This window comes from Anabrus simplex, chromosome 2, assembly GCF_040414725.1.
Source record: "Anabrus simplex isolate iqAnaSimp1 chromosome 2, ASM4041472v1, whole genome shotgun sequence".
Lineage (NCBI taxonomy): Eukaryota > Metazoa > Arthropoda > Insecta > Orthoptera > Tettigoniidae > Anabrus > Anabrus simplex.
In genome coordinates this window covers 606,239,883-606,262,322 of record NC_090266.1, presented here as the reverse complement: position 1 = coordinate 606,262,322, position 22,440 = coordinate 606,239,883, and the positions used below count along the sequence as shown (strand labels likewise).

The window sequence follows — 22,440 nt, the reverse complement described above, 5'->3', positions numbered from 1 at the left end:
AATGATGTACCGTATGTGGATGGAGAGATGTGGATTAGGTCAAACACAAACACCCAGCCATGGTGATTTGCAGTGCAGTGAAGGACGAAGGAGATGCGATCAGCCATGGCTGTAAATAAGAGCTGTCCTAGCATTTGCCTGGAAGTGAAAATGGGAAACCATGGAAGCCATTTCAGGACATCCAATGGTGAGGTTTGTACCCACTCACCTTCTGAATGCAGAGTTGCACCATAGTGATCTGCTCATTGAAGATGTTTGCTCAATTCTTTGATTAAATGTTAAATATGAAATGATATGCATTTGTTATAATCACGAGGTTATCTTCACAATCTTCAGCATAATACTTTTTAAGACTTCCTCCATACTCATCAGATAAATGATGTAGTATTCATTCCTAATCTCAAATATCTATTCTAACCTTAACAATCTTGAAATTGAAATCGATTTTAATTGCCATCAGACAGTCTGCACTTGCAGCTAGTAGGAGTTCAACCACTGAAGTTGATTGAGTAACAAAATTATGAAATTCTTATTGCTGTAACTTTCTTATACGAAAAAGAAGAATATTACCAGTACCTTCTTAAATTCTTCAGACACTGAAGATTATTAAAATCACAATACAATTTGTTTTATTGAACCATCAGAGCTATTTATTGAGACAGAAACTGTTGACGATCACCCACAGCAAGAATGACCATGCATTATTAGGATGGGAAAGCTGATGAAAGCAGTAATGGCCCATTTATGGTTCAGACTATATTAACATGCACAATTACATACATAGAGCTGATGATAAAGAAACATCTTCCTTCCCTCCCAATATTCACCCCAATTAACTTAATTACAAATACACACACCATTACAAATATCATAACACAGTTTGTCTTAACAAAATATCGTATGCACTAAGTAGGCTATGCAAAGTTCATAAAATAAATAAAATAAAAATCCATCCTTACAATAATACATAGAACAATGATATGTAATCAAGATCAAACGAGCTGTAAATATCTGTAACGGATATTAAAGTGGCATATTAATTTATATTAAATAAGACTGGAGAGATCAAAAACACCCCTCAGTGTCAAATTGGGGATGATAATTAACAAACTGAAAATTGTAGCTGAGGAAATTGCTCCCATTAAACTGAGCAAGAAAAATGCCTGGTGGAAGGAGGAATGTGACAGTGCAATTCAAGAAAGGCATAAAGCATGGTTATCTGACCAACAACGAAAAACCAAAAAATCCTGCAAAGAACTCATCAATGCCAAAAGACAAACAGCCAAAGAAATTAGAATTAAAAGAACTTATCAAAAAGAAACACTAAATACCATAAAAGCAGCATTTAGTCAATATAAAACAAGAGACAATCACAAAACATTCCAACAATATCAAAGTACACTCCACCTACAGTTATGATGAAAAATAAAAATGTAGAAATAGCACACAATAATAGGGATAATGCAAAAATTATGGCCAAATATTTTAAAGAATTACTTAACTGTGAAGATCCTAAAGAAAAATTTGATTTTGATCCTTCCCCAAAAAATAAAACTCCACTGGAAAAGGTTATACTGCCAACTTATGATGAAGTAATCAAAGCAATAAATTCTGTCAAGAACTACAAAGCACCTGTAGAGAATCAATTGGTAGCAGAACTATGGAAGAATGCAAATAAACAAACCCTTCAAAATTTACATAAACATATCATAGACATCTGGAATACTGAAGAAATGCCTGAGGAATGGACTACAGCAATAATCCAGCCACTGCACAAAAACAGTGATAGGTCAGATCCCAGTAATTATTTGGGTATATCTTTGTTTGATTTTACTTACAAGATTGTAAGAATTCAGGAACAATTTGACCAGGAACTGGAAGAATATCAAGGAGGATTTTGACCAGGATGAAACTGTCCAGACCATATCATCAATCTTAAGTGGATCATGAAACACCATAGAGTTCAGAAAAAGAGATTAATCATTAATTTTGTTGATTTCAAAAAAGCTTATGACAGTATTCATCATGAGTCACTATTGAAAGTCCTTAAAGAGTTTGGTTTACACCAAAAACTCATCAATCTTATTGGTATCACTCTTAAGAATACTAAGTCGAAAGTCAACTTTAGAGGTGAAGATGTCTGAGCCATTTGAAATCCACACTGGACTTTGACAGAGATGGACTCTTGCCATTATTGTTTAATTGTGCCCTGGTGAAATTCATGTGAGAATGGGTAAAGAAATGTCATTCAAACATCAAGGTAGGCAGAAATATTAAACTTAATTGCCTAGCATTCACAGACGATCTTGCATTACTAGCAAGTAGTATGGACCAGGAGAGTTGGCCGTGCGGTTAGGGGCGCGCGGCTGTGAGCTTGCATCCGGGAGATAGTGGGTTCAAACCCCACTGTCGCCAGCCCCGAAGATGTTTCTCCGTGGTTTCCCATTTTCACACCAGGCAAATGCTTGGGCTCTACCTTGATTAAGGCCATGGCCGCTTTCTTCCAACTCCTAGCCCTTTCTTATCCCATCGTCACCATAAGACCTATCTGTGTCGGTGTGACGTAAAGCCACTTGCAAAAAAAAAAAAAAGTAGTGTAGAAAAAGCTAAATTTCAAATTGAACTCAAGAAAATTGCTGCAAAATCGAACTACAAATCTCATTTGAAAAGACTGAAATGATGCCAACCTTCAGAATTGAAACACCAGCCATTCATCTCAACAATGGCAAACAAATGAAGATTGTGAATAAGTTCAAATATCTTGGGGAAATTATAACCTGGAACACAAAAGAGAAAACATGAATCAACAGCAGAACATCTAAACTGTAAACAGCACAGCGAATCACCTAGCCAACTTATTAAAAAAAATCTCTCCACGAATGTCAAATTTCAATGTTACAGTACAGTTGTAAAACCTGAAGCAACTTATGCTAGTGAAACACTCTTCAAGTTAAACACTAAATCAACAACTGATAAATTGCAGAGAGTAGATAGAAGAATCATCAGGACAATCATCAATAAGAAACACCAAGTTAATGGCCAAAGGAGATTATTACCCAATGAAGTGGTATATCGTGAAAGCAAATCAATAATTGATACAATGTGAAAAAGGAGAATTGCCTTTTTGTCATGTATTTAGACTGCCAGAAACCTGATTAGTGAAGCAGTTATTTAGTTACTTAAGGAAAAATTAAAAAAAAAAAACACACTTGGTTCACAGAGATCATGAATGTATTAGAAGAATTAAATTTATCAATGTTCCAAATTGAAGGCAGAGAAGAGAAGAGGATTCTAAGGAATAAGCACTTACGATTCAAACTCATAACATTTGAACGAAGGAAGTACACCATTACTGACAATCAAAGGGCAGCCAGGTCCGATGGGATGAAGAAGCTTTGGGAGCGGAAGAAGCTAAAAAGCTGACTCTTATTTAATACTATTAGACCTTAATATATATGAATGATTAAACTGCTCCAGTGGAGGTGTAAACTGTGTAAAAATATAAATAAATAATAATACGACTTGAAGAGAGAGCAATCTTTGTCAAGGTGATTGAGTAGCATAATTATGAAATTTGTGTTGCTGTAAATTTCTTATGTGTGAAAATAATATTACCTTAATAAATTCTCCAGATAGTGAAGGTCATTAAAATCACCATACAATTTATTTTATTGAACGAAAGTTATTCATTGAGACAGAAATTGTTGGTGGTCACCCATGGCAAGAATGACCCTGCACCATTAGGATGGGAAAGTTGATGAAAGCAGTAATGGCCGTTTAATGATTCAGATGGTATTAACATGCACAATTAAACCTACATACATAAAGATGATGATAAAGAAACATCTAAAGTTGCTTCCCTCCCAATATTCACCCCAATTAATTACAAATATACACACCTTTACTATTACCATAATGACACAGTTTGTCGTAACACAATTTTGTATGCAGTTACGAGAGAAGTATCCCAGCTTGAACGGCTAAAACCGACTGGAAGTGCGCTTAACATACGAAGATATGTCTGTTCTACTACCCATCAAGGGCATTTATCTGTAAAACCCCGCATTAGTGTACAATCAATGTTTGGAAGTTACGGCGTACAAAGATTGCAAAAACACAATTCGCAGCAGAAACTACCGTGCAACAGGCACTTCAGACCATTACAGTAACAAGAAACAGATGTGGTGCAGTATCATCTGGCAAAATGTTGAACACGTGCTTGCAACAAAAACTCTTAACACATGCAGCACCGTGTTGACATAGTCATGTTTCCCACAATAGAAGATACTGTGTTGTCTTTTATTCGACGTCGAAGTGTAAATGTGGAGTTTCAATGAAGTGATTAAAACACAACGGAATGGAACAGTATGCACACTTAACAAGGGCAACATGTAGACATACTACATTATTTACAATGTTCCCGCATTGCAATAGTCTAAACTCAAATGCCACGGTGATCACATTATCAAACAAAGCAACAGGAACTTCCACATCATAACCTGCTCTTTGCCATGCGTATGTTAACATAGGTCTTTATCTCAGTGCAGATGGTTGTAGATGACGGAGTGAAGACGGATGATGAAGTATTGATCATGTAACGTGGCCTGCGTGGTATCTATTTGCAAATGTACAAAATCAACAAGACGTCATGACATAGAGCTTGTATTGCCTAAAATAATATACATCCAGAGGTTGACAGTATTTGGTTGTCTTTGGTGGCAATATCTTTAATGTAATATCTTTATTTGGAAAACATTCTTCAGTGATGCTGTAATCTGTGTCCTGACCAGGAATCGCAAAGTAATAGACCTCTTTCACCAACATGTTCAGCGACAACTGAATTAAAGAAGCTTTTCATATGTGCTTTAATAATTTTTCCACTTTTACTCGCTTCAACATGGATGTTCCGTGGACACATTACTGTCGGTTTCTTTGCAACCTGCAGACCAAACATTCCATCCTTTTCCTGCAGACAAATGTAAAGCTTGTTCGCTAATTTGCCATTCATGGACACAGCCACATCAACTGTGTAACCATGCTTAGAACTATGCACAGACTGTATCAGACCAACTGTTGATTTTCCCCTCTGTTTGAAAGTGTTGCAGAAGACGTTAGTTCATAAAAAAATTGGCTCTGATCACTATTCCGCACACATTCCTCCATTATATTCCCGTCTTGAATAAACATGTTCACGTCTGCTACAAATGTTTCTGCTGTTTGTATAACAACATGCTCTTCTTCAATCTCTTTGTGAGCCATGAACATAGTGATATGTCTGGACGAAATATTACATTCGTCTTTGAAGGCCCTGACAAAATGCAACGAAGCTTTAAAATTGTCCAGAGAAACTGCTCTAGCGGCCTCCAGAGCCCACTCTTGAATGTGCCAGTAGTGGACCACTGATCCATTATCTCTAGCTCTGTCAAATTGTGCTTTTACAGACTCTTCTAAAGACTTCAATTGTAATGTTTTGTTTCCCTTGAACAGACCTGGGTCTTGCGTTTTGCACGTCACATAATCTAAAATTACCTTGCAGTTTGATTTTGACCTAGTGCAGCTATAACGCTTCATTAGTCTCTGATAAGAATTGTAACCACGATTATAATAATCCTCATAAATGTTATCCAATGTTCGGTCATCAATACTCTGTATCACAGTTGTTCGTACACGTTTTGGGGGTGAAGGAGTGAAATCACTGTCACGTGTAGTTCCTTCCATTGCTGGATTGTCGGTACGGTTGGAACCCTCATACTCGTGTGCTATTTCTTCTACGCCATCCACCTCACAGTCACCATTACTCTCCACTGTGTCGGTATGTAGTTCTGTTACAGATCCATTGTGTTTCTGCGTTATGATATCATATAACATGCATGCAAATGGCCCATCCTCCACTCCACTCCACTTACATCTTCACTGTTCAGTGTGTAGCGTCGGCATACCTCTTCGCGCAGCAACTTCATAACATTCACAGGGTTGATTGGCTTCCACCTACTCATGTCGGACGTTTGTGTGTGCACTATATGACACACTGCAACTGACTAACAGGCATTGCGTGTACAGCTCCAATGCATTGCGGCCTGTGCGCTGACTGTCAAATGGTGCTGATTACCGAACACGTACTTTTACAGATGAATGGCCTCGATAGCTATTGACATAGGTACAACTGTATACTTTAAGCCCACTTTCAGTTGGTTTTAGCCGCTCGAGCCGGGGTACTTACCTCGTTAGTAGTAGGTTATGCAGAGTTCATTAAAAAAAAAAATTCCATTCTTACAATAATTCATAGGACAAAGATATGTAATCCAGATTAAACCAGCTGTAAATATTTGTAACAAATAATAAAGTGACATACTAGTTTCTATTAAATAAGAACTGAAGAGTTGAGAGTTGATTGAGTAGCAAACTTATGAAAGTTGTGCTGCTATAAATTTCTTATATGAATAAATTTCTCGACACTGAAGATCATTAATAATTAATTAAAATTAATTAATAATAAAGTGACATACTAGTTAATATGAAATAATAACTGAGGAGAGAGCAATCATTGTCAAGTTGCTTGAGTAGCAAAATTATGAAACATGTGTTGCTGTAACTTTCTTACATGAAATTTGTAGCACTCTACATAACCAGCATCGAGCATCTGTAGACGTTCACTTGACAAATGAAATATGCAGCTCCTTTTCCCGTTCTTTTGAAATTTGTAGTGTATTTCAATTGTATTCAGATTATGACTGACAACCTGCCACTCCTCAAATGTTTTCCCTTGACTAGTAATTAACATACAGAAGTGATTTTATTACCCATGCAAAGTAATTGTGGATCACGATTAATGTGCTGACTGACTAAGTGCTAGTGACTTGGATTCTGGTGATGTTTCACTGAGGGTCTGTGATCTCATTGCAGTTTTGTTCATGCTCTACTTTTGTTATCATAGTAAGTTATATAGTAAATTATTTGGTCAGTTAAGTTATACAAATATAGGAAAATAATTGAGTTGAATATTCACTCATTTTCTTCCGTACAGCCATATTGCCAAAAGTCACTGAACATCCATTGTAGTTGGTTTTATAGATGCCAGTTATGTAACTAATAGGATGTTGGACCTCCATTTACTTTTATTACAGCTTTTATCTTTCAGGCTAAAGTCTCCACTACCTTCTGATAAATTGCTGGCATAATTTGTTTCCATTCTTCCTGCAGCGTGGTGAATAGTTGACGTGTGTTGGTCGAGTCAGTCCAGTATGCAGTCGATGTTTCAACTCATCTTGAATATGTACTATTGGATTCAAGTCAGGACTTTGAGTGGGCTAATAAAGCAAGTCAGTGTGATTTTCTCCATATCATGACACAATTGACCTTGTTTTATGGACAGGAGCATTACCATGCTGAAACAGAAAAGGACCTATTCCAAGTTGTTACTCCAGTGGAGAAAACATATTATCATCTGAAATGTATTGGTATAAGCCAGAGTTCATCATTCCTTTGATTAAAGTTAATGGTCCTGGCCCAAACCAGGAGAAACAGCTATTAATCATTACACTACTTCCACCAAATTCAACTGTCAACACTACACACTCTGCCAGATCCACACACGTCCAGCTGAGCGCCAGAGTGTGTACCGTGACTCATCACTCAGTAACACTTTCTTTCACTGCTCTGTAGCCTAATGATGATGATGTTTGCAATTGCTGCAAATGATGCTGGGAATTGTTGCATATGATCTGTGGCTTCCAGACAGCAGCACAATTATAAAATCTAAGTGTTATAACCTCCCAGAAAATAGTCCTATCACTGATCTCTGTACCTGAACTGTGACGGAAGTCCTTAGCATTCGTTAGCAAGGCTGATTGACAATTGCTATGCACAACATGCTTCAGAGTTTGCTGGTCCTAATCAGTTTCTTCAGCCAGCAAGAGCAATGGGTGGATTCAATGCTACCCTGAAATTTCCACTTGACAGTGTATCGCTAACAGTGGGCAGGGGCACTTTCACTTGTTGAGAAATGTCTCCGACGGAATTTTGAAATTCATGGTCCTTAAAATCCTGTCTCAATCAAACCCACACAACTCTCTCTGTTGACTCATTCCAACAGCAAACACGTAAATGATGTCCATATGTTTGAGTCTTCACATATATAGCGTTAGTCAGGTGTTATAATGGGCAAGTGCACTTGGAGCAAAGGGGTGTCCGGTGATGTTTGGCTACATAATGTACATTTCATATTCTATGATTCCACAAAATCAGAGGATATTTTTGAGATGAAGCTTTCTAAGTGAACTACATAATAATGTGCTTTTGTCTTTATCTCAGATTTGAAATATTTTGTTTTTTCCCCACAGTGGAGGAAATAGACCTTCCACGAGGTGAATGTGTTTGGAATGGTCAGCGTTTTGCAAGAAACAGTACAGTGGAGGATGACTGCAATATATGCACATGTTTACACACTGGAGTGAAATGTACTCAAGTATGGTGTGGTTTGGGAAACTGTCTTGGAAGTCCAAACCTAATGCATGGCACTGTCATATGTCAGCTCAATCAGGTAATTTGCATTCAGGTAATTTGGATTCAAAATAAAGTGATTTGGACAAAGGGTCATGGAACAGTGCAGATATTTAACAAATTTTCTTCACAGTCTTCCTTTTCACATTTGCTATTGTTAATTTCAAGTAGAGTTTGAAGAACATTTCGGAAACCACTGTCTAGCTTTCTGTTGGTGTTACATATCTAGACTTATGCCTTGTGTATACAAACATGTCTTGCAGGACAGGGGAATAGATTATTGATGATAGACAACAAAATGTAATTTTATTATAAAGACTCATATAAATTTTCTGTAGTATTTTAAATTATAATTTTGTATCTGAAATAGTCTTCTAATCTCCAAATTACAATTTTTGAATCTACACTACCATCAGTAATGTTAAGAGTGGTTTAAAATTTATACCTATAAATATATTTAGAGTGTTATACATGTCAAAGTTGTATGAAGGTATGTTGTATAAAGTGTCTGAAATAAGGGTGAGGAGTCAAGATTTTCACCTTGCCACTTGCTGTGTTGCAATTAGTATATGAGTGGCATGGTGTGGTCTGGGAAACTGTCTTTAAAGTTCAAACCTAATGCATGGCACTGTCATATGTTATTAAGAACAAAAGAGCAGCATAGATTACTATTACCATGCTATTTACCATACAAAAATGAACTTGTATTGCAATAGCAGTGATCCCTAGTTAACTCTAAATGTCATAATAGGCACATAGATAATCTTGTATATTACTAATATCTTTGTTTCATACTGAATTGTGAACAGCGTAGTTGATACATTCTCCCAAGGTGTATCCTCCAGCAAATTTCGATAGCCAGCCTTGAATTCTCCATTAATTCACTTTCTAAGTAGTTGAATGTTCTCCACAGCTCCAAAATCTTTGCCTCTGAAATTTATTGTGCCACTTCCTTCTTGTTTTTCCTTTGTCTTCAGTATTGTCTTGCTTTATTCCATGGTGATTCTCTTTTCCCATTTTTCAACATTTGCATTTACTGCATATAGCTGTTCTTGGACCCCTCTCTCATATTTTCCATAGAACATAATGTGAACAGCAGTACCAATAGCATTGTGTATGTTCTTGTACCTTTATATGCTGCCTTTGTGATATAATCCATCCCAGGTATAAAACACAAATATGAGAGTAGGCTACCATTTCCTGTCTTAGTCTGGTTTCAGTTTCAAGATTTTATGTTTGAAGTGCAACTGCCATTGTGTGAAGCCTGTGATGTAATCACTCAGCTATTGTACACATTGGTTTACTTCCTTATGTCATTTCTTCTGCAACTTCATCAATTCCAACAGTTTTCCAAACTTTCATACTTTTAACTGTATTGGCAATATCTATTTCACCTTCTGTCTGTTAGATATTCTCCTTTGATTATTGTATCCTCTTAAATTTGACAAGTCTTAAAAATATTCCTTCCATCGGGTTTTTAGAATCACTCTTCCTGTTTTCTACATTTCCATGTAATAGCTGCTTTTAACTGTCAACATATTTCTTGAGTAAACAGTACACACATTTTCTCCTTTTATGTAGAAAATTGCACATTGACTGGAAAGTCTTATCATTCCCATTATATTGACTGGTCATTGTGTCGTCTGGCTGCTACCTGTTCCTGACACTTCTGAATACTCTGAAAGGAAAATAATTTGGAGAATTCAGTGCTGCCAAAATGCACTTGAAAGATATCTTCAGGCCAGTTCATTGTAAATGAAATGTTAAATGTTTAGAAAGATCAACTTGAATCTTCAAAATAAATTAAATTAGCTGTGATGACTGACAGAGCTGTGTTACTGTATATTTATATTTCACTTTATCATTTATCATTATTAGTTTAATACTACCTGGCCAGATATACCGAGCACCATAAATACTGACTGAAATGTGAAAGTATACGTAGATGGCTGAACTTACCATACATCCAAAGATAGCCTACACAGTTTTGCAATGGTCATCATTATTATCATCATTTCCCCTTTTCAAGCTGACACCAAGTGGGAGCAAATATGATTCTTCTCTACTTCGCCCTGTCTCTTCACCATTCCTCATCCAACACTGTGTTCCAGTCGAAGTTCTGTTGTCCTATGCTGTTCTTTACAGAGTTCATCCATCGTAATCTTGGTCTTTACAACTTATATATCTAATATTTTATCCCATATTGGCATCAACTCAACTAAGGTTAGGTTGAATGGAGAATCCCACCTTCCAACACTTGTTTTTCTTTTTTACTGCTAGTCTATGTAATTATGTAACATAATCCAGCTTAAAAATCTAATTACATTATTTAAAAAGTACATGTTTCATTCCTAATGTGGAATATCTTCAGCTAAAATAATACAAAAATTGGCATAAATGAAATAAAAAACACTTATGATGATAATGATAATAAGATAAAAGGTTCCTTCATGTTGGGTTAAAACCTCAACAAGTCAGTGTTTGAGTTTTGAGATTAAAAATCTGTCATAAGGGATCTTTCTTCAAAAGCTGGAGAAGTATGTACTTTTAATAACTTGAGGATAGACTTAAAGTGTAAAATTTTAAAATACGATGATCGGGGGAAACTCCTAAAGAATAACCCCGTAAACAAACAAACAAACAAACTGAGATTAACTATGAAGTTAAAAAGAAACTTCCAGAATTATTCAATGATCATAGAGTTAATATGCTCCATTTTCCTTCTAAAGACCTCAAAAGTTTACAACAAAAAGTAAATGACAACGATCTTATAATCACAAAGGCTGATAATAAAGGAAATGTCAGTCATCATGTACAAGAAAGAATACCTAGAAAAGAAGGAAGCATTCTTTTCACCTTTACTAAAATTTTAAAAGACCCTACCAACTCTATCCAAAGAAAATTGAAACAGTTAAGAACATTAATTTCATCCTTAATGATAATGAAATTTCTGGTTTAATTAGTATGAACCCAACACTACCTTTAGCAAGAGCTTTACCCAAAATACACAAACCCGATACACCCATAGGACCGATTATTAATGTAAAAAACGGTCCTACTTATAAAACCTCTAAATTTATTCACAATTTCTTTCAACTTCTTTCAAGGTGGAACTACAATTAGAAATTCAATTGAATTTTGCAAAACTACTAAGAACATAAAATTGAAACTATCTTTCACCTTGAATTCATTTGACCTTACCAATATGTATTCCAGCATCCCAACAAAAGAGAACACACAAAAAACTTAGTAACCATGAAATTGAAAAATTCGTGCTACTTTTGGAATTTACACTCAACAACAGTTATTTTTCTTTCAATAATATAGTGTACCAACAAAAAGGTCTCCCCAGCATGAAGCATCTTAGCTGAAATTTACATGGATTATTTAGAGAAACACAAAATTCTAAATGATGAAAAAGGTATTGTCATCTGGCTAAGGTTTGTTGATGACATCTTTGTAATTGTGGATGAACAAATCAATAGAAGTGCCAATTTATTAGACCAAATCAATAGTTTAGACCCTTTTATACAATTTACATTAGAAACTGAAAATAATAATAAACTAAATTTTCAGGATCTAACTTTCGAAAGAAAAGAAAACCTATCCTTTTCGATTTTCAGAAAGCCAACTCAAACTGTACATACTATACAGAAAAATTCACACCACCTTGAAGCATATAAAAGAAGTTCTTTTCTAAGCATGTTGAACTGAGCCTTTAATATCCCCTTTTCTAAGAATAATTTTCAGAAAGAAATTAGCCTTATTTATAAAATAGCGATAAGTAACGGTTATACAAAAAACTACACTGATAGATTAATAAACAAAATAAAAATAAACCTCCAAACACAGCTGAAGAGAGAGCATAAAAAGAAAACTTTGCCACCTTTACCTTTATCAGACCACTAACATCTTCAAGAGACTTAATTTCAATATAGCCTTTCATACCAGTAATAATAACCATCATCTAATATTTGATCACCAAAGTGTTGCGAGTAATAATAAATTTTTATATTTGGGGATATATAAACTTAAGTGTGTAGACTGTGTCATTTTTTATGGTGGGCAAACAGGACAAAATTTCCTAGTGAGATACCAGCAACATGAAAATGCCGAAAAATACAAGAGATATTCGGCCATGAGCTTGCACATGACCGAATATAATCATAGTTTTACTACAATAGAAAGAGTCTTAACCATTTTGCAAACTTGAAATAAGGGTAAATTGATGAATATTTTAGAAAACATTTATATTGAGATTGATCAAAAACAAAACCCTAGTCAGGATATAAATGAAATAACCGATAATATAAATATACTGTTGGAAGAGGCTTCCAACCTAGATGTATGTAAGAAGGCCATCAAAAAGGATCTGGACAAACATCCCGTACATATCTCTCCCATCAGCTTCACTTCCCAAAACATTTCTCCTACCTTCCCCTCCGTGTCCCCTCTTTCACCTCATGCTCCTCTCACAGCCATACGCATATGCACACAGTCAGCTGACGGCGTAAGAGAAGAAGTAAACATAGCGGACTGGCTGGGAGGTAAGCATTTTCATTGTCCCTTAGACACTTCACCACTGTATATTTACAAAGGTTTTTCTTTATTTCCTTTTTTCAAACAAATTTTCATTTCTTTCGTTACAGACTCCCTTCAACATCATAAAACTTTAAAAATAAGAAATCAACCTCAATTTTGGTTATTCTTTAAGAGTTTCCCCCAATCATCATATTTTAAAATTTTACATTTTAAGTCTATCCTCAAGATATTAAAAGTACGTACTGGTACTTCTCCAGCTTTTGAAGAAAGAAGATCCCTTACATCAGATTTTTATCTCAAACTCGAACATTGACTTGTTGAGGTTTTAACCCAACATGAAGGAACATTTTATCTTATCTTATCATCATCGTCGTCGTCATCATCATCATCATCATCATTATCATCATTATCATAAGTGTTGTTTATTTTGTTTATGCCAATTTTTGTATCTTTTTTAGCTGAAGATGTTCCACATTAGGAATGAAACATATACTTTTTAAATAATGTAATTAGATTTTAAGCTGGATTATGTTACATAATTACATAGACTAGCAGTAAAAAACAAACAAGTATTGGAAGGTGGGATTTTCCATTCAACCTAACCTTAGTTATCTTGGTCTTTCTCATTCTCTGTTCCCTGCCATCTGTCTTTTCATTGCTTGTTTTGGCAATCTTTCTTCTTTCCTCTGCTTGACATGTCCATACTACCTCAATCTCTTCTGTTCCAGTTTGTCATTTAGATTTCTGTATGTCTTCATTTCTCACTCTATCCCTCCTTGCTTTCTGTACCATACTCCTCAGAAATTTCATTTCAGCTGCCTGGACTCAACTCTCATCTTTCTGAGTCATTGTCCAGGTTTCTGCTGCATATGTCATTATAGGTAAGTGATATCCCTTGTACATTATTCTTTAGCCTTCATATATCTTTATTCCACATTAATCTCTGTACTGGTGATAAAAAGCACTACCCAGTTGTGTCCTACTAATTTCCATATCCAGTCTTCCATTTTCTGTTGGTTCACTTCCCAAGTATAGGGCGTCTCCGAAGACCTTAAAAAGTAGTTAGTGGGACGTAAAGCAAATAACATTATTACTTCCCAAGTATTTGAAGTATTCTACTATTTCCTGTTCCTTGTCACCAATTTTGATATTTTCTTTTTTTTTTCTCATCACCATCGTCTTGCTCTTCTCCACATTGATCCTCAATCATTGACTGGCAAGTCTTACCATTCCCTTTGTACAGGATGAAGCCGAACTTCATCGAACAAACTTTCAGAGGTTGTTCAGGAATACTTTCTGAGTATAATGGTGGCTTATTGCAGAGAAATAATGTCATTACGATTTATTCGGTTTGTTACCCCAATCATACTTGTTTCTCTGAAAATATTTTCACATTAGTGAAAAAGTCTGTAATAAACAGCAACCAAAACATTCAACATGAAGCACAGAATTATTCAAAGCCTGTAATATGCAATTAACAACATACAACACAAAACACAGAGTAATGCAACAAACCTCAGACGAAACACGTACATTTTTTTCACAGTTTGTTCAGTCTGTTCTATCAGTATACTATACAGTACAGCATGTAACAAATGCAAAACTGTTCCCTTACAGGTATTGTTCAAAATGTCAACCACCATGATCAAATCAATCAATACTGATCTGCATTCAGGGCAGTCACCCAGGTGGCAGATTCCCCATCTGTTGTTTCCTAGCCTTTTCTTAAATCATTTCAAAGAAATTGGAAATTTATTGAACATCTCCTGTGGTAAGTTATTCCAATCCCTAACTCCCCTTCCTATAAATGAATATAATCATGTGCAGAGATCTGTACCTTTTATTTACATTACCATTTGTGTGATTACCCCAATGAAGATCTTCCCTTATATTAACACCTAGATACTTACAATAATCCCCAAAAGGAACTCTTACCCCCATCAACGCAGTAATTCAAGCAGAGAGGACTTTTCCTATTTGTGAAACTCACAACCTGACTTTTAACCCCATTTATCATGGCAGTGTTGGCTTCCGACAAGAACTCCTGCGAGACAAAATTTTGACACCCCGGCGTTTGTCAAGAACCAGCATTTTCAGCGAAATACAGGTACAAAGCTAATTTGGGCAATAAACTAAATGAAATGAAATTGCTCTGTAAAGGGCCACTGGTGATCACAGGCCTCTTATATCAATCAATCAATCAATCAATCAATCAATCAATCAATCAATCAATCAATCAATCAATCAATCAATCAATCAATCAATCCTGATCTGCATTTAAGGCAGTCACCCAGGTGGCAGATTCCCTATCTGTTGTTTTCCGAGCCTTATCTTAGATGATTTCAAAGAAATTGGAAATCTATTGAACATCTCCCTTCGTAAGTTATTCCAATCCCTAACTCCCCTTCCTATAAACAAATATTTGCCTCAATTTGTCCTCTTGAATTCCAACTTTATCTTCATATTGTGATCTTTCCTACTTTTAAAGACACCACTCAAACTTATTTGTATATACTCAGAAGGCATCCCTGAACAACCTCCAAACATTTGTCAGTGGACTGGGCATTGTGTCATCTGGCTGCTTCAATCCTTCTATTCATTACATGCAGCAGTTTTTGTACCCCCTCCACATCTTCTCCCCATATCACGTTATCATCCGCAAACATCATTACATTCATTCTTTACCCTCAATAATCTTCCCTTGCTGCTGCTACGATGTCATCCATCACCATTATGAACAGTAAAGGTGACAACACACTCCTTTGTTTTAGCCCATTGTCAATACTAAACCATTCTGTTCAATCCACTGTTGTCTTCACACAGCTGTAACAGTCATCATATATTGCTTTTGTTATTGTTATTAGTTCGTTGCCAATGCCCTTGTGTGTCAGGCTTTCCCAAACTCTTGTTCTGGGGATGCGATTGTATGCCCTTTCTAAGTCTATATGAGTCATTACTATATCCTTCCCATATTCCCAGCTCTTTTCCATAATCTGTCTCAGAATGCAAATTGGTTCTCCTGGTGACTTCCCACTTCTAAATCCAAATTGTTTCACTTGCAACTGACTTTCCACCTTTTCTCTAATTCTTATTTCCAATACCGGTATCCTTTCCATTAGTGTTGGGGATGGAGCGGTTTGGTTCGGAGCAAGTACTATGATGTCATTACTCGGTTAAACCGAGTGCAGAAACGAGTACAACATTATAGCCGTAAATTTAAACTTTATATTGACCTTCTAAGCTACAGTTTACATTTATAAAGAAGATTATAAATTATTATCAGTGGTACTATGCTCCATACTTTCTATTATTGGTTATTTGCACAATTTTTATAATGTAATATAAATTTAAAACATAACTTACAAATCTGTGCTTAATATGAGGCATATCAAGTAGATATAAATAAAGAAATAAACATACAAATGAATAAATAAATAAAATAACATAAATATTAGTGCATATGGATAAATGTACCATTTTCCATAATGTGATAATTGATGAAATGAAATCTAGTTCTTTGAAATGTGCCTAAACTCGTATGTCAAACATTTCATTGATAACTATGTGGTAAGGAGTTAAATGACAAATCTGTTAAGATAACATCAGTAAAAGAAATAAGTAAAGTATACAAATGAACTCAGTTCTTCATCTTGTGACAAGCATTCAAATCAGACACAACACGTTGTACACAGACAGTATGGGAAGTACCGTTAGTGCTCTGTATTGCATGGAACAGGTGTTATATAAGTGGAATAAGGGGTTAGAGGTGTGGCGGTACATCCTGTTTGAGTTAATCTATTTTCTACTGCATGGAGGATGCTTTCCCTTATATTCTGCACATCTCCCTTGATAGTCGAAATCCTGTTTTCTAACCTTCCTTCAACAGCAGAAATACGGCTCCCGAAACTTTCTTTGACGCCAGAGATACGGCTTTCAAAATTTTCCTCAATGGTAGAAATTCTCCCCTCAACCTGTTGGTTTATGCCAGAAACCTGGATTTACACCTCCTCCTTGAGGTTCAAGACATCCCCTTCCAGATGGCTTACTCTACCATCGATCTGGTCAACCTCTCCCAGTTTTGACCTGATGTCCGATATCTGCTGTGTTAATCGATTGGTGACGTCACTAATTTGCAATGAAATGTTGTCATTTGCAGTTGAAATTTTTGATTCTAGGCCTTGTTCAACTTTGTAAACCCGTGTGTACACTTGTGATATTTGCCCAGTTAAAACTGAGTTAGCTTGAAAAATTTCATCTTAAATTTTGTCTGAAAGTTTGTCATTTATGTCTGAACTTTTGTCATTTAGTGTCTGCATCATGGTTATTAAGTTAGAACACATTTTGGGAATATTTACCTCATCTTCAGATGTTTCGTCTGGATCTTCGTCGACTTTGATGAAAAACTTTTCGTGATCTTCTCCTTTTTCAGCGAGATCTTCCCGTAACCACGTCTGTAGCGATTTCTTCTTCCTGTTTGTCAGGAGATTTCTCTTGGTGATTTTGTCTTTGAGCTGTTTCACCAACATATTTTCTAGTATCACTTGCATTTCACACTACACTCATATTCACTCATAGATTCTTACGTCCTGTCCCATGGTCGCCAATGATGTATCCACAGTGATGCACACAAAATGCTGTCAACTTGTGTACATGGATTTATTTACATTTATTTACATATTAAATGCATATAACCTTAATCATTGTAACGCAAACAAAACACTTCACTCCGAGAACATCAACAAGCCGCCATTTTAACAATTGCCTATCACAGCACATAGAGATTACAACCTTGAGACACAGTTGAAACAAATGACTACCGACTGCCTGCATCGGCATGTCAGCCTAACCACAACACGTGTTCACCAGTGAAACTCGTACTAAACAATAACTCGTCTCTACCATAAAGACCACCTCTTTATATAAGTGCCTGGCCAGGTTTCTAGAAAGATACGTTACAAAAATACCTCCTCATAAATTCTTGAGTGCTTAACAACATGGTTATAATGAACAGAATATTCTACCATCATCTCATCTGATCTAGAGCCATTCTGGATGTTACAGTGTGTTTCACAATTCTGTAGCAGATTGCGCATCATGTACAGGTAATAATAAATTATATAATATTAATTTACAGGTATTTACATTAACTGAGCTCATATAAATGTCTATATACAGTGCACGTTTCATGACATAACCTCACAAACAATGCAAACATTCAACTACGTAAATAATAATAATAATAAATGGATGTAAACACTTCATAGCTGTACATTACAAGTAATAATAATCATAATTGTAAAATAATAATAATAATAATAATAATAATAATAATAATAATAATAATAATAATAATAATAATAATAATAATAATGTGAACTCGATACTTGCATTATTTACCCATGGGTGAGAGAATATTGTTTTCATGTTATATCAGTTTATCACACTTGCATCAAGCCATTGGCTCTTTTAGGGAATAGAGTTATTTACCATTAGCCAAAACTCTGCTTTCAGTCACTGTCTGTATGGTTTACTCCATCCCATAACAGTTAACCTTGGCCAGACAGACACGTTACATACCCTAACAACAATTAATGATCTGCAGTATCATTCATTAACTGTCACAACAATATGCAGAGAGGAGCATACTGAACTTTGAATATGTACTAGGTTACTAAATGAGACTAAGATGCAATTGATGATGCAGTATGACAGTAAAAATTGCAGGGTAGCTCTGTGTGCTGGACTTTGCCAACTCTACTGTAATCCTGGACTTAGTCTCACTGATGTGTAAAGGTTGAAAGAATTCCTTAAGCTTTTTTTATTGCTAGGGGCTTTACGTCGCACCGACACAGATAGGTCTTATGGCGACGATGGGATAGGAAAGGCCTAGGAGTTGGAAGGAAGTGGCCGTGGCCTTAATTAAGGTACAGCCCCAGCATTTGCCTGGTGTGAAAATGGGAAACCACGGAAAACCATCTTCAGGGCTGCCGATAGTGGGATTCGAACCTACTATCTCCCGGATGCAAGCTCACAGCCGCGCGCCTCTACACGCACGGCCAACTCGCCCGGTGCCTTAAGCTTTAAATTTATTTTTATTTTTTATTTTTTATTTTTATTTTATAATCAAGTGAAATATTACATCTTTGAATGTGAAACAGTTAAATATATTTTTATTTAAACCCATATGTATTGTGTTCATTTTGATTAACAGATCTCTATTTCTTACAACCAATTCAGAAAATTATAGAAAATGTTCTGTACAAGTCTGGTATTGATTGTAATTTTCCCTTGAGATATCACCGAGGTGTCCACGGCCTTGACGATCTTACACTCTTGTAACATAGGGATGGCTCTTTTAGAGAATAGAGTTATTTACCTAAGCTGCAGCAGGAATACAATTTCTTTAAAACTGTAACAAAAATGACAATGGCCGGGTGAGTAGGCCGTGAGGTTAGGAGCGTGCGGCTGTGAGCTCGCGTCTGGGAGATAGTGGGTTCAAACCCCACTGTCGGCAGCCCTGAAGATGGTTTTCCGTGGTTCCCCATTTTCACACCAGGCAAATGCTGGTGCTGTACCATAATTAAGGCCACGGTCGCTTCCTTCCCATTCCTAGGCCTTTCCTGTCCCATCATCACCTTAAGACCTATCTGTGTCGGTGCAGCGTAAAACAAATAGCAAAAAGAAAAAAGTCACAATGATATTGTGCAATGCACAGTGTGTAAAACAGTGTTTTCTGCTCCGTATAAAGCAAGATGTGAAAAGAAATTTCTTAAAAGCCACGGATATGAATGACAGCGATTTGGAGTGTGCTGCTGAAAAGGCTACACTCTGCTAGGCACAGGCTCAATTTCAACACATCAGACTGTATATCTAAACTGAGTTTAAAAAAAGAATTATATGACCATAAGTTTACATCCATTAGAACCAAAAGTGAGGCAATTATTATCAATGTTATTTTACCATTTATTCTTGATAGTCTGTTGCATTCTTTAAAGAATATTAATTTTGTTGGAGCTGATGACCTAGATGTTAGGCCCCTTTAAAAAAAACAGTTATCATCATCATTAATTTTGTTACAGTATCAATGGATAGTTCAAACTGAAGGGAAGTAAAATATTTTTGCACAGAGGAGGGGATTTGAGTTAAATATCTTTTTCCCTATTTGTTTTACACACATCTAGACAAACAGATCTTATCGTGGCGATGGAATAGAACAAGTCTAGGATTGCGAAGGAAGGGACTGTGGCCTTAATTAAGGCACATCCTCTGCATTTACTTGGTGTAAAGATGGGGAAACCAAGGAAAACTATCTTCAGGACTGCCATCATTTGGGTTCAAACCCACTATCTCCCTAATGCATGCTTACAGCTACGTGACCCATACCATGTAGCCAAAGTTGAACTTCTACATTGCAAAGAAGTGTCATGGGAAACTGTTCAAACTTTGTTTTGATATCTTTTTCAATGTGTAGGGAAAAAAAATACAAACTTGAAGAGAAGTTTGTATATTCCACTGCTGATAGCACTAATAGTAATTTTTGTGGTGTGAGGAGAAATGGGGGTAGAAAATGTGTTATGGGACTTGAAAGTGATTTGAATAGGCCTACACACTGATGAGAAATTGAATTAGAGGTAGCTGCTGTTTTGGCAAAATTGCACTGTGGTCAGCCCGGTGAATGTGATAGGAGGGCATGGCACATGACTGGGATGTCATCAGACCTCATACTGGCCATGTGAGTAACCGGTGAGCACAGGATGGGTAAGACACGAGATCTCCGCACATTTGATAGTGGCCAGACTATTGGTACCATCCTCAGGCTACAATGTCCAGAGTGTACCATGAGTATGCAGATTTGGGCAAAACCACCATTGCCAGGACCAACTGCCATGTAGTAAAACATGCTTTTGACAGGGGTCACTGTCGACTGACTTGGATGATAGGAGTGGATAGATGGGTCGTACTGCAACATATTACTCACAAATTCAATGGCAGATAATAATAAAGAGTGAGCACCTACACCATCCAAGACCACCTCCTTGCAACGAGGTACAGAAGCCGCCATCTTACTTGGGTACCAATGATAACCACACATCACAAGGCACAAAGAATGATGCTGGCACAGGAATACCACCACTGAACTCTCAAAGCATAGAGAAAGATCACCTGGACAGATTAGTCACAGTACCAGCTTTTACATGCGAATGGCAGGGTATGAGCATGTCACCAAGCACTCGAGGCAATGGAGTCTCTTGTCAGCAGGGTACATTTCAGGCCGTAGGTGGTTGTATCCCAGTATGGGAACTGTTCACATGGGATGAAATGGGTCCCGTGGTATATCTGACAACGTCCCTCACTGACAAACAATACTGGGTACGACTGACCTGTGCACTAAGTTTTACAATATTTAAAATTCTTCAACCGTTTTGATACTTTTTTTGCCTTTTGGCAAATTTTTTATTTGTCAACAGTACATGTTTCGTTCCTTATTTAGGAACATCCTCGGCTGTTATTGTAGCTTAGGTGAATTGCAAAGATTTTAAACACGTTAATTTGCAGGTACATTGATTCACTTAAAACTACTAAAAATACCAATTAAATTAAATGATATTAAAAATAATGTAGGGGTTAGTGTGTTAATGATATGAGAACGGATGATTACATAGTTGGTCAGCTTAAAAACTATGTCTGTTCATTTGAATAGTTGTTAAAAATTTCATTTTGTTACATTAAAATGTCTGTTTGCGGTTAAAAGTTTTAAAAATGTTTGACTTCGTAACACTGTTCAAATTATTGAATGTTTTATCTTCTGTTCCTTCCAGGTAAGTTGTTATATATTATGAGTTTGCTTATGGTGCCTTTGATTGAGTCTAATGTGGAACTTTGAAGCTGATTGCTGATCAATTTTTGTGAAGGGAGCTTCGTTTCAATTTCTGAAATGAAATAAAATAAGGAAATGGGAATTTGTTTAAAAGGACCTGTGTCTTTACGTAGTAACTAAATGTATAAAAAAAGTTCTTTACCTTGCTATGTTAGACTCCAATTCTACTGTGACCCTGGAGGGACGTTTGTTGCTGCTTTGTGTCTTGTATAGTAATGGTGTGTGCGTTCCGTTGTATGCTCCTCCTTACGGGGAGGCAAGGTTGTGGAGAGGGGAGGGGGCGTGTCGGTTACTGTCACGATATCAACTTTAGAAGGGCTAGGGAGAGGGGATGTACAAAATGGCGGAGGTTCGGTCTTATTTATCCTTTTACTATTTGTATTGCGTCTTTTGCCTAAAATTTCAAGACTTGATAGTGTCCCTTCAAATATAGGATTTCTAATGTCAATAGTTTCATTTAGGTTATTGTCCTGATTGATTTTTTGTTCTAAATAAATGTATAGATTTTCTAATGTATTAAG

At 36.3% G+C, this 22,440-nt stretch overlaps 1 protein-coding gene across 1 annotated transcript in view; it reads left to right on the top strand.

Annotated features, from left to right (window-relative positions):
* Nucleotides 1-22,440, top strand: part of Ser (Serrate) — a 499,400-nt gene that overhangs the window by 455,264 nt on the left and 21,696 nt on the right. The window contains exon 16 of the mRNA XM_067140991.2: nucleotides 8,340-8,539. Within this exon, the coding sequence (XP_066997092.2) occupies nucleotides 8,340-8,539 (200 nt within the window). The remainder of the gene's footprint in view (nucleotides 1-8,339; nucleotides 8,540-22,440) is intronic.